The sequence below is a fragment of the Drosophila kikkawai genome, chromosome 2R, assembly GCF_030179895.1.
Source record: "Drosophila kikkawai strain 14028-0561.14 chromosome 2R, DkikHiC1v2, whole genome shotgun sequence".
Classification (NCBI taxonomy): Eukaryota; Metazoa; Arthropoda; class Insecta; order Diptera; family Drosophilidae; genus Drosophila; species Drosophila kikkawai.
Genome location: NC_091729.1, coordinates 23,506,087 through 23,519,090, shown reverse-complemented (window position 1 = coordinate 23,519,090; position 13,004 = coordinate 23,506,087). Strand labels below are relative to the sequence as shown.

The following is a 13,004-nucleotide window of genomic DNA, read 5'->3' as shown; positions in this document are numbered from 1 at the left end:
GCAAACTAGAAACTAGACGAAAATAGAGACGGAGATTTGCAAATGGAGATTGGGGATAACAATTTGAGGGAGAGATTTCCCCCAGTTTTCCCCCCAACTAACGTTCTTGAGAGGGCAAAGAAAACAAGTCGATTTGGATGTTGTCCAAATCGCTGGCAATTATGTGGGGAAAAAAGCAGTCAATAAAACATTGTAATCGTTGTAACTGAAGTGTTTTACTCCACTTTAGTCGGCAATTAAAATTGGATTTAACCAAATAAACAACAAATTAAGGGGGAGTATTTTAATTAGCCTAAATCCCCCTCGTTTAGGTTGTTTTATTTAACGCTGTTTGTTAGTTCCAGTCACTTTTCATTGTTTACTTTGTCAGTGAGTGAGTGTGTGTGTTCTCTAATTAATGCATAGAAATGTGTATTTAAGCATATTTTAAAAATTAATTAATGTAATTTCTATTAAAACTCGTTTCTGGCTTCCTCATGTTTTCCATTTTCCCTACCCGATTTCCTCCCGTTTTTCCGTTCAACCTTTCAACAAGCCGCATAATTTTAATTAGAAAACTTTCGGCCCAGGCAGGCAGGCCTTTGTATGCTTAACCAAAATATATATCTAGAAAATATATAAGAAATATATACCTATATAAAATGTATTAGGTAAATTAATATGCAGAAATTTATAGCTAGCAAAAGAGGGACACCTTTCCGGGGGTTTCCCCTCGCGGATGCCATGATAATTCGTATTGACAATTGATTTTTTGGTTGCTTTTTGGTGAATTTTTGAATGGCAATTACATGTGAATTGTATAAATGTTTGCCAACTACATACACACTCTATATTCGGTTTTTTGTTATTTGATTATTAACCATACGCCCCGTGGTACCATGAAAACTCAACTAAAACTAACCGCAGGAATTGCGGGGTTGCAGCGAAAGTGCCGGCGGGTCTTTTATCTCCACACTTTTCATCTGCCACACCCACTTTCCCTGCTGCTGCTGCTGCTGATGGAATTATTGTGTGCTCAACGAACCGCAAACAGAATCCTGAGCTCAGCTCGCTTTTTTAATACACATAAAACGCCCCTCACTGTTGTTCACTATTTTCAACTTGGCCAGGTCTCTTATCTCGGCCACAATTTGCTGTACATATATATATATATATATGTATATGCATAGTATATATCAGGTTAATGCTCGATTTTGCTGTTTATGCCGCAGGTGGCTAATGGCTCGTATTCCTCTTGGTTGGCCCAAAGGCGATTTCCGTTTATTAATCGCCGCTCGTTTGTTTTACCTTTTGCCGGGATTTGGCTTGCAAATTTGTGTTGGTCAGCAGCACAGGGCCAATAAATCAAATGTCAGAGACAAAAATTAATTATGCCCCAGCCAAGGCTTTGGCACAATTTGTTACCTAATCCAAGGTGTGTCACAGGACATGAAAAAAAAGGGGGTATACCTCACCGCTGAGTTGTGAAATTTAATATAACGAATTCCAAATTTCCAACTGAATTCAAATCTCAACTGAGCAAGCAGCAAGCCCAAAAATTCCGCAACAGGCAAAACATTCCTTTGGTGCCATTGAATGGGATGAGGAGGAAATGGAGGCGGAGGCGTAGGAGTCTCCGGCTCAAGACCGCATTCCAGCCGATTCTCTAAGCCCCGAAACTAGCCCAAGTTTCCCAAGACTTGCCAAAAGAGAGAGAGCCCGAGCCCCGCCCCGGGGCTAACTGGAATGGCTGGCGCATAGTTCGAGTAGCTATTTTTCCAGCAACTTGTTTCGCCTCCACCTGAACGATGAGCCATGCCGTGTTGCATACTTTTCAGTTAACAAATTCCAACTCCTGCTAAGGATACACAATGTATATATCCAGCAAATATCCTTGTCATACACAACCCACCTGGCCACACAGCTTCTCTGCTTCTGTGGAATTCGCTCATGAATTTTATATGCTCCAGCAACTGCCGGCTGCATTGGCATGTTACTGGAGCTGCTCTTACACTGCATCCAGTGGGGTTGCTGCTCGGGGGCTGAGGTGGGTCTGGGCTTCTGTCAAAAACATATAAATCCAGTCTGAAGCATACTTTCAAATCCCCACTAATTAGGGTCATATACTCTGCACAGTTGTAAATTGTTCAAAAATTATGCTGCGAGGTGAGGGAAAGTTTTTAGGTTTAGATATTATAATCAAATTGCGCAGTTGAACAATTTAATTATTACATTTTTAAGTTACAAGTTTAAGTTACTAATTCTTTAACATTTTAAATAATCTATGATTGAGCTTTAGAATTTGATTTTAGGGTTTTTAAATGGATTTTACTTTGTAAAAGTCTTTAGAAGCTTAGGTTTTCTTTTTGTTATTTATGAATTCAAGTTAGTAATTTTATAAATATCTTTTAATATACCAACTCGAAGGTTTAGAGTTAGTTTCTTTAACATTTTACTAAGTCTAAGAAGCAAAAGTCCTTAGCAAAGCCAAAAAGGAACCCGCTGTTCTGGTGACCTGTCAAAGAAAATGCAGCAAATAAATTATAATAATCATAGAAAATTTGCAGGAAAACCCACCCATAATAGCAATGGCAAATCCACATAGAACATATAGCCAAAAATCTTCGCCGGTCGCTGAGCTCTCATGATAATCATTTGCCAAAGACGTCGTCTCTTCGGCTCCATTTCTGGCCAGTCACTGTGGGCGTACACTGCCTCCGATATGCCCAGACTCTGCTGCTTCAGATACTCCCCGCCATAGCAATACGAGCTGAGTTGGATGACGATGGCCACCAGGAAGGCGGCTCTGAAGGGCACCTGGGAGCTCCAGCCACTCCTGCTGAAGCGAAAGGCCAGCATGCAGAGTTGCAAATAACTCAGCATATATTTCACAAAGACAATCTCGGCGAAAATAGAGCTGAGTTCCTCGGCCAGTTCAAGGGCCAAGCGATGACGATGTATAAACTTTACAAGATACACCTCCTCTGGGTCATCCTTTTGCTCCAAAAGCAACTCCAGCAGCCGGAACTGGGCCACCACATTGTGTGCCAGCCAGGAGAAGAGTGTGTCCGTGGCTATGGCCAGCCAGGCGGCGGCTGCCACACCTAGAACACCCCAAACATAGATGGGCCAGTAATAGATGGCTCTGGACTCGTCCAGCCAGAAATTGAACTCCATGGGCGTGGTTGGTGAAAAGATACCCACTCGCAGGTAACCCAGCAGACCAAGCAGCATGGGAGCTATGGCCGAGGCTACAATCACTCCATAGGCGGCATTCCTAAAGGCCTTGGACACATACTTGTCCAGTTGGTTCTCCTCCAGAATGAGCTCTTTACCTTTAAAGCTACTCCTAATCCCCTCCTCGTTGAGCTGGTGCAAACGATGGATCAAGGTTCCAATCCTGCGACGCTTCATCACAATAGCCAGAAACTTGAAGGTGCTCAATGAACCCTGCATAACCACAGCAAAATTATCCGTTAACCGGGTCAAGTCCGAGAGATCCTGCAGGGCATACACAGCCATGGGCCAATTGTGGGAGACCAAGGACAAAACCAAGATCCCTGCCCAAATGGGATGCTTGAGCTTTAGCTGCGGTGTACTTGGATCGAAGCCCACAATTTCCAGAGCTCTCCGCTGTACAGCAAAATAGCGGACATTCGAGCGTATCTGGACGCAGAGCTACGATTTCCACTGCAACTTATATATGGGTGAAACCAGGAGAGGATGAGTGTGGGCCACGCTAAGTGGTTTGGCAGTTGCCGCCCCCTCTGAAATTGTGCCTGAAATATTTATTCCTTCCGTTAACAGGCTACGTGATATGGTTACCACTAAACGCAGCACCGGCTGCCCGGCTGCCCGGCTGCCATGCTGTTTTGATTGGAAAAATTCCCATTTCACGGCATAATAGTTGCCGGATTTCGAGGGCGTAAATATCGTATTAACAAATAAATACCACAAACAAGGGAAATCTGAGAGAAAGGGTGGAATTTTCATAGAGAAAGGGTGGAGTTTTCCAGGGCTAACATTTGGTTTGTTTACATTCTAAATTGTATTTCTTTTCAATTACAAATGTTAAAATGCCTGACATCCTTTGAGTAGACAAGTGGCTAGGCCTTGGGGCTACAGAGTGATTTATAGCCAGGTTTTTTAATAATAATAAAGACTAACTGAGCTTCAGGACAATTTTAAGATTTAAATTTATTGATTTCTTAACCTTAAAACCCAAGGAAATTATTGTAATATTTTTGCCAAGACAAAACAAAATCATATATTAATAGTTTTTAAGTTTAAAAATTAAATTCTTACCCACAAAGTATTGATAATCTTATATTTCCTTTCAAATTATTCACTCAACCCTTATAATTTTTATCATAATTAATTCATTTTACCCCCATCAATTCTAAATATATATATTTTGTCTAACATTGACAACGGTTGGAAAATACATTAGGCCAAAAAAGCCCCAAAATAAAAAGTCTATTAGATTGCAATTAAATTTTTGTGTACTCAGACCTCCCCCCGCCGGTGCCAAAGGCTGTCATCACAAAGTTGGCCAAAAAATACCCAGTAAACACAACCCAAAATGGAATTAATTTCGTTGACTAACCCCTCCACTCCACCCCTTGCTCTTGCCAATTTGTTTGCCCCAAAAACAGCAAAATAAAATAAAAAAAAAGGGGCAGCCGAAGGGCAGCCGAAAATGTCGAAACCCATTTCGTCCGCACTTTATTCGCGGGTAATTCAATTACCGTGGAAATCAACAAGTAAATCTGCTTTCGAATTTTATCGCTGATTCCTAGGCCAAATCGAGTGAAATTGCCATTTGCCAGGGCATCGGCCATTACAATACGTTCGTTTCCGTTTCCGTTTTCTCTCCTCTTCCATTTTTTTTTCGATTAACTTTGCGGGTATCGTTGTCCCTTTATTTTTTCAAGGGTTTCCCCCTAGCTTAATGTCACCTTAAATGCTGGCAATTAATCTGAAGCTGAAGGTGGGTGACCTTCTCTGGGAATTTTAATAACCATCATTTGCATTTTTTGCTTTTTATCAAAGAAAGTCTCTCCCAAACTGACAGTTCTTTGGATTTATAAAAAATAAAGTTGTGTTTGCTGCAGGCCCTGAAAGTTATGCAACATTATTTAGAGCAGACTAAATGCCACCGGGCATTATGTAATGTATTCAACAATTTATTAAGTTTACACACTTGCAGCTTTGGTAGCTTTTGGTAAATTTCAATTTTCATTTAAATTTCATTAGTTTGAAGTCGTCACTGCAATCGCACATATTCATATGCTCGCACGTTTTCGTATGAAATTGATATTTTATGCAAAATATTTACCAACAAAAAAAAAGCCACAAAAGCAATAATGCCCGTGGCTGTTCCAGGGGGAAAGAGACAGCAAATGAGGGAAAGAAAGAGAAGGGAGGAGGTGGAGAAAGAGGCTGAGGGGGTGGCTTGCACACCTGCTGCTTGATAATTTTGACAGCGGTCCGGCTTTTGGTCTCCCAACCAAATTTGCCTGCCTTTTCGCATATCCTTTCTCCTTCACTTGGCCCTATCTCTGTCTTTCTCTCGCTCTCACTCCAGCGAATCCTGGCAAGTCTTTCTGCGGCTTTGTTTATTTCATTGCCTTGGTGTGAATGTGTGTGTGTGGCTGCTCCTTTGTGTGTCACCCATTTTGGTGGTTTTTTATGTGCTTGTGGCGAGCCGTAAAAAACATCTTCCAAATGGAGTGGCGTTCGAGGCTTAACCAGCTCTTGCCAGCCACCAGAGTCCTTCGTTTTCCCCCTTCGTCCTCCTTTTGGTTCAGTTTAAGGAACTAGGAACAAAATGTTTCACATCATGTCCCTCATTTGTTGCCGCATCCCAGGGAATTAGGTGGTATGAGCGGGGTTATCAAGAGCTATTAGATTAACTTAGATAAAGTCGAACAAAAAATGAACACGAACACACAGGTTGTTTACAACTTTGGTTACTTCTTTATTTACAGGTTTTTATTTTGTGTTGTTTTTTTATAAAGAGAATTTATACCTTTTAAATTTAATAACATAATATGTTTATAACATTAAGATATGATGATGTTTTTACAAATATCCACAATTTCGATTATAATTTTTCTTTTCTACCATTGAATTTACTTGATACTTGAATTTCAACTTGAATTTCTACTTGATTTCCTTTATGTTCTTCCCCTTTTTAAGGGTATCAAGCGAGCCAGGCGATTCCCTTTGGTTATTCTTCCCTTCATGTGGAATGCGTTGCAAGCACTAGCAATTTTTCAGCCACTTTACACGGCTCCTCTTCTCTTGTCCGGCTAAAAGGAGGAATAAGTTACTAGTTGAGGTGAGATTGTAAGGGAAAAAGGAAGGGACTTGGATAGGGACGTGTACTGGGGCGAGTCTCTCTTTCTCTCTCTGTGTGTGTGTGTGTGCTTCGCATGAGCAGTGCAGGAATTGAATAAAGTTAGCATGCCGCCTCAGGGAACCCCCTGGATGGTTCTAAACGTGGCCCGATGGATGCTGGGGGAGGGCAGAGAAAGGCATCGGCATCATTCAATAAAAAATTAATAGAAAAACATTCAATGAACGTGGCACAAAGGCGCCAAAGGGCCACCAGCAACGAGCTCCCCAGCTCCGGCAGATATCCAATCGCTTCGTGCTCGACTGCAACGCTGATGAACAAGCCATCCCATAGTATGTGTGTGTGTGGGTGTGTGTTCGGAAATCACAGGTAATGTGGTTTTACGAGCACCGTGAGACAGCTGGAATCCCCGAAACCCCTCGAAAGACCCTCGAAAGCCCCCGGTGCCTGTCGTTCCGCTCCGTTCCACTCCTGAACTGATAAATGCAGCCCCCGGCCACCCCAGGATGGTCGTGAGCCTGACAGCATAGCAGCAGCATGCAGGGCATACAAAGCATGCTAATAAAAACATATACTACGTCATCTCCATGTCCTGGCTCTCCATGGATGTGTGCGTGTGTGTGTTATGTAAGCGGATGTGCAACACTTTTTGCCGTGGGAACGTTGATTATACTAAACTTGTTTACTTTTGCCGCTCCTGCTGCCGTGTGTGTGTGTGAGTTTCGGAAAAGTGCAAATTTCAGCATAACCAAGCGCACACTCCACGCTCAACGCGTCCTGGGCCTGGGCCTGTGTGTAAATTTCGACTTAGCCACGCGGGCGCTAAGCAGCAGCAAGAGCAAAGCAAGCAAGCAGTGGCCCAAAAAAAAAGGGGGTTCCCAACTGGGTTTATCCTGCAAAAGTTGTGAACAAAAAGGGGTGAGAAAATGGGCAAAAACGGGGCTGAAAAGCAACTAAAACTGGGAAAGAACAGAGAAAGTACAGGGGAGACTGGGGGGCCCAGCTGTTGGCACCATCACCAAGTGCAAAGTGTGGCTCAGTGTGATGAATGACGCCGGAAAATTTGATGGTACACGATTAACATAATGATTTGCATACGTTTAGCCCGTCCTTGATGCATGAAGATCTTGCAAATTGTCGCAAAAAAACACAAGAGCAAAAAAAACAGCACCAAAACGTTCCTAACGAAGCCAAAGGACCATCTTGATTGATGCAAAAATGTCGAGCAATGAAGGCTGCCGGTTTCAATGTGAAATTTCAAGCAGATGTAGCACATTTTTGGCTTTACAGCTTAAAGTGCACACAAGCTTGAAGATTTTTTAAGCTCAAAAATAAAGTTAAGGAAGCCAAGCACTGAAGTAATGTTTATAAACAAGACAATATTGAAAACCACGTTTGTAAAACAGTTTAATAATGATCGATAACTCACAAAAGGTCTTCAATATTTGCTTATAATTTAATTTAATTCTTAATTTATCAAAAAAAACCTATTTTTGTATAGTTTATCATAATTTTTATTATTAAAAATTTTCTTTCCGAAATTTGAAAAGTAACCGTATTGTTGGTATATTTCTGATACCGTCTAACAATGGTATTTTCGCTCTATCGATATAGCACGATCGAAAATGCCAACTATCGATAGGCAGAACTATCAGCGTTGTCCCAGCCCTAGTTTCAAACGGTTTAAAAAAATATCATTTGTTTCTTAAAAAAAAGATGTCGTTCTTCGGGGTTTATATTCCGAAGACGGAATCCGACGCAAAAGAGGATCCCCTTCCATCTGGGTCAGACCAGGCTGTGCCTGCGGATGAGGGCAACACCAAGTACGAGTGGCTGATCTTCACCGAGAAGTCCAAGGCGCTGGAGGTACTGCGCACGCAGAAAGAGGCGCGAGTTCGCGAATTCCAGAACCGCGAGCAGGCCGAGAGCTACGTGCAGTTTGGATTTGAGAGCATCGAGGCCATAGCCAATGATCGCCAGCAGCAGGAGGAGCAGAAACAGCAGCAAACACAGGAGCTGCCTGCGGGTGGCGGCGAGCGTGCTCCCTTCCGCGGACCCACCAAACAGGAGCTGCAGGAGTTCCGCAAGCAGATTGAGGCAGGCAAGTTGGAGCGGGTTAAGGAAATCATTTGGGAGAATCCCCGATACCTGATTAGCAACGGCGACACACCCACCAGTCTCAAGGAGGGCCCACGCTACAATGCCATGCACGTCTGCGCCCAGACCAACCAGGCCAAGATCGCAGAGCTGCTGCTAAAAACCCTGGCGGATCCGGAGTTCGCTCAGCTGTACGCTGGGAAGGAGGGAAGCCCCGAAATGTGCGCCGCACTCAACACAAATCTGCTGGATTTCTACCTCAATATGCCGGACAAGGCACGCGGCGAGACACCGCTGCATTTTGCAGTAAAAAGCGGCAACGTAGAGGTAGTCGAGGTGCTCATCGGCTATCCTCAATGCAAGTCGTTGCCAAATCGAGACGGCAAAGAGCCCAAGGACATCATCTGCCAGCGCAATGCCAATGCCCCGCCGGAGACCATCAAGAAGCTAGAGCTGCTCATGGGCGACCCGCATTATGTGCCTGTGCTACGCTCCGCCACCCATGAACTGCCACCGCAGGTGGGTCGTCCCTTTTCCCCCAACGAACCACCGAATCTTCAGCACAAGAGAGACGAGTGCGAGGGGCTCAGCGTTGACCTGTCGATCAGTGCTCTGGCCGGGCCCATGTCCCGCGACAAGGCCATGAAGTTTTATCGTCGCTGGAAGACACCCCCTCGCGTGGGCACCAACGCCATGTCACCGTTGGCCAGCCTGCCCTTCAGCTCGCCGGTAAAGGTGACGCCCAGCAAGTCGAGTTCGATTCAAATGTCCCGCAAGATGCTCTTTAGCCCGGCCTTACACTTGGCCAATGATTACGAGAGCAACAATAACAATAATCCCAAGCTAGTCCACTCTCTGGAGCTGCCATCTACACCGGTGCGCCAAGCAAAGCCAGAATTATACATGTTGTATCGGGAGACCGCATCGATGTCCATTACGGAAGATACCTCGATACTGGACATGAGTCTCAATCGCACCCTGAATGTTTCGGTGTGCACAGAGAACGATAGTTTTCGGGAGCGCCACATCAAGAACTCGGACATCGGAAAGGGTTTGGAGGTGGTTGGACGCCAGCTGGCTCGCCAGGAGCAGCTGGGATGGCGCGAATACTGGGACTTTTTGGACTCCTTTGTGGACATCTGCTCTGCAGAGGGTTTAGAACGCCTTGAGGCCTATTTGCAGGCAAAAATGGAGACGTCTATAAAGGATACCGTGGCCTGGAACTTTGCCCAGCTGCAGCAGAGTCTTAGCACCGCTATCCAAGCCCAGCAGCAGCAGTCACCGGATGCAGGATTGGGTTCATCCAGGGTTGTATCATCCGTCGCATCACCTGTCTCCACAACGGCCTGGCGCAGCAACAACGACAAAGATGATGAGGACAGCCATGAGGATGACTTCTTTTTCGATGCCGAAAATGGAAGCAGCAGCGACGACGAAGATAATTTCCGCACGCCGCCGGGTATCCAGCCCTACGAGCTCTTCATCAATGGCAAAGAGCCAACGAAAAGGGATTTGGATGTCCTGAATGCCATATTCAATGTGGATATTGATAAGAAAACGCTGCCGCGTGTCCATGCATGGAAGGCGGCCATGGAGAGCTTCTCCACAAACGATATGGATCTCTTTCCATCGCCCAGAACCGACCAGAAGAAGCCCAGGCCGGACTACTGGCACTCGGGCACGCCCAAGCAAGGATTGGATGATAATTCCAATGCTAGTCACACATCCATGCAACCCAAACGTTTATTTGGCACTCCGAAACTTAATGCTGTGGCTGAGAGGATAGCAACCTCTGGCAGTGCCAGCACCAGCTCCAAGCCTAGTATTCCAGCAAGTATTCCATCAGCCATTAGTAAGAATTTACTGTCGATTCCAGCTAAAAACGCCGCAAAGTCATTCCACACGCCGGTGAACAAGATGCCGGGACTGTTCAGCAAGTACCGCGAGGCACAAAATGATGTGGACTCGCCGTTGCCCAGTGTCAACAAGGAAGCTCAATCCCCAGGAGTAACCCTCACGGATAGCGATTAATACTCCATATTTACTAATTTATATTAAATGTTAAGTTTCTTCTAAAACTTTGAATATTAATATCAGGAATGATTGCTAGGGAAAGCTTCTCCCGTGGAGAACTCGTCTCCGTTTTTTCGTACATTTTTTAAAGCATACGCACATTAATTTAATTTGAATTTTTATGAATTTGTAATCTCACATAATGTTTGTTTATTTTGAAATTGTTTTTTTTAAAAGGTGCCTAATATTTGGTTGAATATTTAAATACTTACAAACTGAATAAAAGTGAACATTACATGAAGTAAAGGGAATATCTTTGAATTTAAGTTAAAATCAGAGCTAAAATCAAAGCTTTCGATTCCGTATCTTGTGTATGAACATGAATGAACAACTGAATACATTTTCACAAATATGAAAACCTACAGAAAATGTAAATGCCAAAGGAATTGTGCAATGTACACCATCTGCTGCAAATCGGTGAATTTTGAATGGCAATTCTGCCATGAATTTTCAGAATTCTTTTGGAAATGTATTCATTTCCCACTCAACAGTTTCGCATATAAGTTTTTTCCCTTTTTATTTTTGTATACATGACTAGGTACTAGCTGAAATTAATTTGAAGCGTAGAAAGCATAAACAGGGCAGCGCAAAGCTATTACCTGACGAGGCATCGAGAGCTAGCAAGCGGATTTTCCCAGCAAGTGGCATAAATAAATAAACGAAAAATCGAACTAGGGGGGGAGTTATTCAACTGCAATGGCAACATGGAAACTTTTCGTGGAAACTCTGCATACAGGGAAAAAATAAAATAAAAACTTGCTATTGAATAAACGAGAACTTTGCAGACAGCGACTACAACTACTACTCCTCGCCAGAAGTGATTGCTATTTGCTTAAAGCCTTAGCTGCAGCGAGACAAATCTGAAGGCCCCCTGGGAAGCTTATTAATTATAGACAAATATGTGGTAATTGACTGCGCCACGAAACGCACACAGAGACTAAAGACTAAAGACTGAAACGGAAACTGAAACTGAGATATATTAGATACTATATATATATGCGGGGAGCAAACGCACACAATGGCTAGTGAATCTGAGCTTGAACTGAACGTTATCCCGGCGCACAATGGGCTAATTTTAAGCTAATATTTATGCAGCAATTAAAACGGTTCAGTTGAGCTGCGTTCGAGCTACACGGTGACGCCATCTACGGAGGCACCCCTTCTACACCCACTCCTCCTCACCCATTATCCTTGCAGAAACCCGATGAAACTCCAGCACAACATTTGCTGAACAAACAAAGTATCAGAGCAGGAGAAGCTGGAGCTGTAGCTTGAGGTGGAGCAACCCACAGCCCGAGATGAATGATAAATGAATGCAGGACTGCAGAAAGGACTTGGCTGAAACTAACCCAGATCATGAATAATATTTCACGAGTGAATATATATAGAAAGCTCGTGGTCTTGGCTGATTTGTGGCAGAGGATTTGTTTGCACTTAAATGAAACATTTTTTATGTATGTAAGCTTATTCTTGACCTAATTTCGATTGATTAAATTAAATGTATTTTTAACTTAGTTAGGTTTTTGTTTAATCAAAAAAATATTTTATCAAAATATCCAAAAATATCCACTTAAAAAATGAAATAATTCAGGTCTTCTTGTAGGGTTTTATGATTTTCTTTAGTGAATCAATCATTTCCGACCCTATAAATCATATATATTCTTGATCAGCATTAACAGGCGAGTATTTCTAGACTTCCCAGAAAAAAAATTTTTTTTTTAATTTTTTCAAAATATTGTAAGGGGTTACATCATTAAAATTGTCAAAATTTAACAAAAATTTGAATTTTTAACATAGAAAAGCTTTCCGAAATTAATTTAAAGCTTTTTTGACTGAGTTATGATCGATTTTTGAATAGATGCCATGATCCTAAGACAAACTGCAAGGGTATAAAAGTTTCGGCTTCCTGAAGTTAGTTTGCTTTTTTATTGAAAGTGGTTTAGAGCCCTTTGAATTCAGGGCCTCTTGCAGATCATTTAGGGATGAATTATATATTTTATATATTTGTGTTTTATTTCTAGAAAACGGCTTATAGAAAATATAGGAACCTTACTAGTTATACCATAATTTACCTTAAAAATGAAACTTTCTATAAGAAAATTTCCGATTTTTAGCCTTATAATGCAGAAAATAATTTTAAAATCCCTCAAATTCCTAGTTTATTATTTAATATAAACAATTTAAAGCTTAAAAGTATTAGCTTTCCTTGAGGTTTGTTTGCTTTTTTAGTTCTGTCTGAGGAAAAACTACCACAAGTGCTCATGGTCTGATTGACTTAAAGAGCCCTTGACCCAGCCCACTCAATGCATCATCGATATACACTCATACGTATGGATGTATGGAATGGATGGTTGGTTTTATATATTGAAAAGTTTAGTTCTAAGCCCCAGTGCAACTCATCTCTGGCCTGGGATCAGCAACATCATCAGCTTAGTCACAACTTGAGGCCAATAAGACGCCCTCATCCGGCCATGTGAAGTGTCAGATGTCGTAG

The 13,004-nt window shown here is 42.7% G+C and overlaps 4 protein-coding genes across 8 annotated transcripts in view; 3 read left to right on the top strand and 1 right to left on the bottom strand.

The window, feature by feature from the left end:
* Positions 1 to 13,004, top strand: part of LOC108076413 (pneumococcal serine-rich repeat protein) — a 77,407-nt gene that overhangs the window by 33,247 nt on the left and 31,156 nt on the right. The window lies entirely within an intron of this gene.
* The window catches only part of LOC108076411 (uncharacterized), a 40,368-nt gene that overhangs the window by 2,915 nt on the left and 24,449 nt on the right, over positions 1 to 13,004 (top strand). The window lies entirely within an intron of this gene.
* Positions 2,405 to 4,820, bottom strand: Or45a (Odorant receptor 45a). The gene is made up of 3 exons (XM_017168853.2): positions 4,728 to 4,820; positions 2,557 to 3,657; positions 2,405 to 2,494 (listed from the first exon to the last, which is right to left on the bottom strand). The coding sequence occupies exons 1-3, from the start codon at positions 4,818 to 4,820 to the stop codon at positions 2,441 to 2,443; spliced, it is 1,248 nt and encodes a 415-aa protein (XP_017024342.1). The 3' UTR covers positions 2,405 to 2,440.
* On the top strand, positions 7,988 to 10,732 carry LOC108076412 (ankyrin repeat and LEM domain-containing protein 2 homolog). The gene has a single exon (XM_017169253.3). The coding sequence runs from the start codon at positions 8,057 to 8,059 to the stop codon at positions 10,466 to 10,468; it is 2,412 nt and encodes an 803-aa protein (XP_017024742.1). The 5' UTR covers positions 7,988 to 8,056; the 3' UTR covers positions 10,469 to 10,732.

What these genes read in the sequence shown, in the direction of transcription:
- Or45a (XM_017168853.2), bottom strand. Translation starts at nt 4,820, where the DNA reads ATGGCCGATGCCCTGGCAAATGGCAATTTCACTCGATTTGGCCTAGGA. An exon ending in TTTACTTGTTGATTTCCACG is followed by an intron (nt 3,658 to 4,727) that starts GTAATTGAATTA and finishes TGGAAATCGTAG; the next exon opens with CTCTGCGTCCAGATACGCTC. An exon ending in ATTTGCCATTGCTATTATGG is followed by an intron (nt 2,495 to 2,556) that starts GTGGGTTTTCCT and finishes TTTCTTTGACAG; the next exon opens with GTCACCAGAACAGCGGGTTC.
- LOC108076412 (XM_017169253.3), top strand. Translation starts at nt 8,057, where the DNA reads ATGTCGTTCTTCGGGGTTTATATTCCGAAGACGGAATCCGACGCAAAA.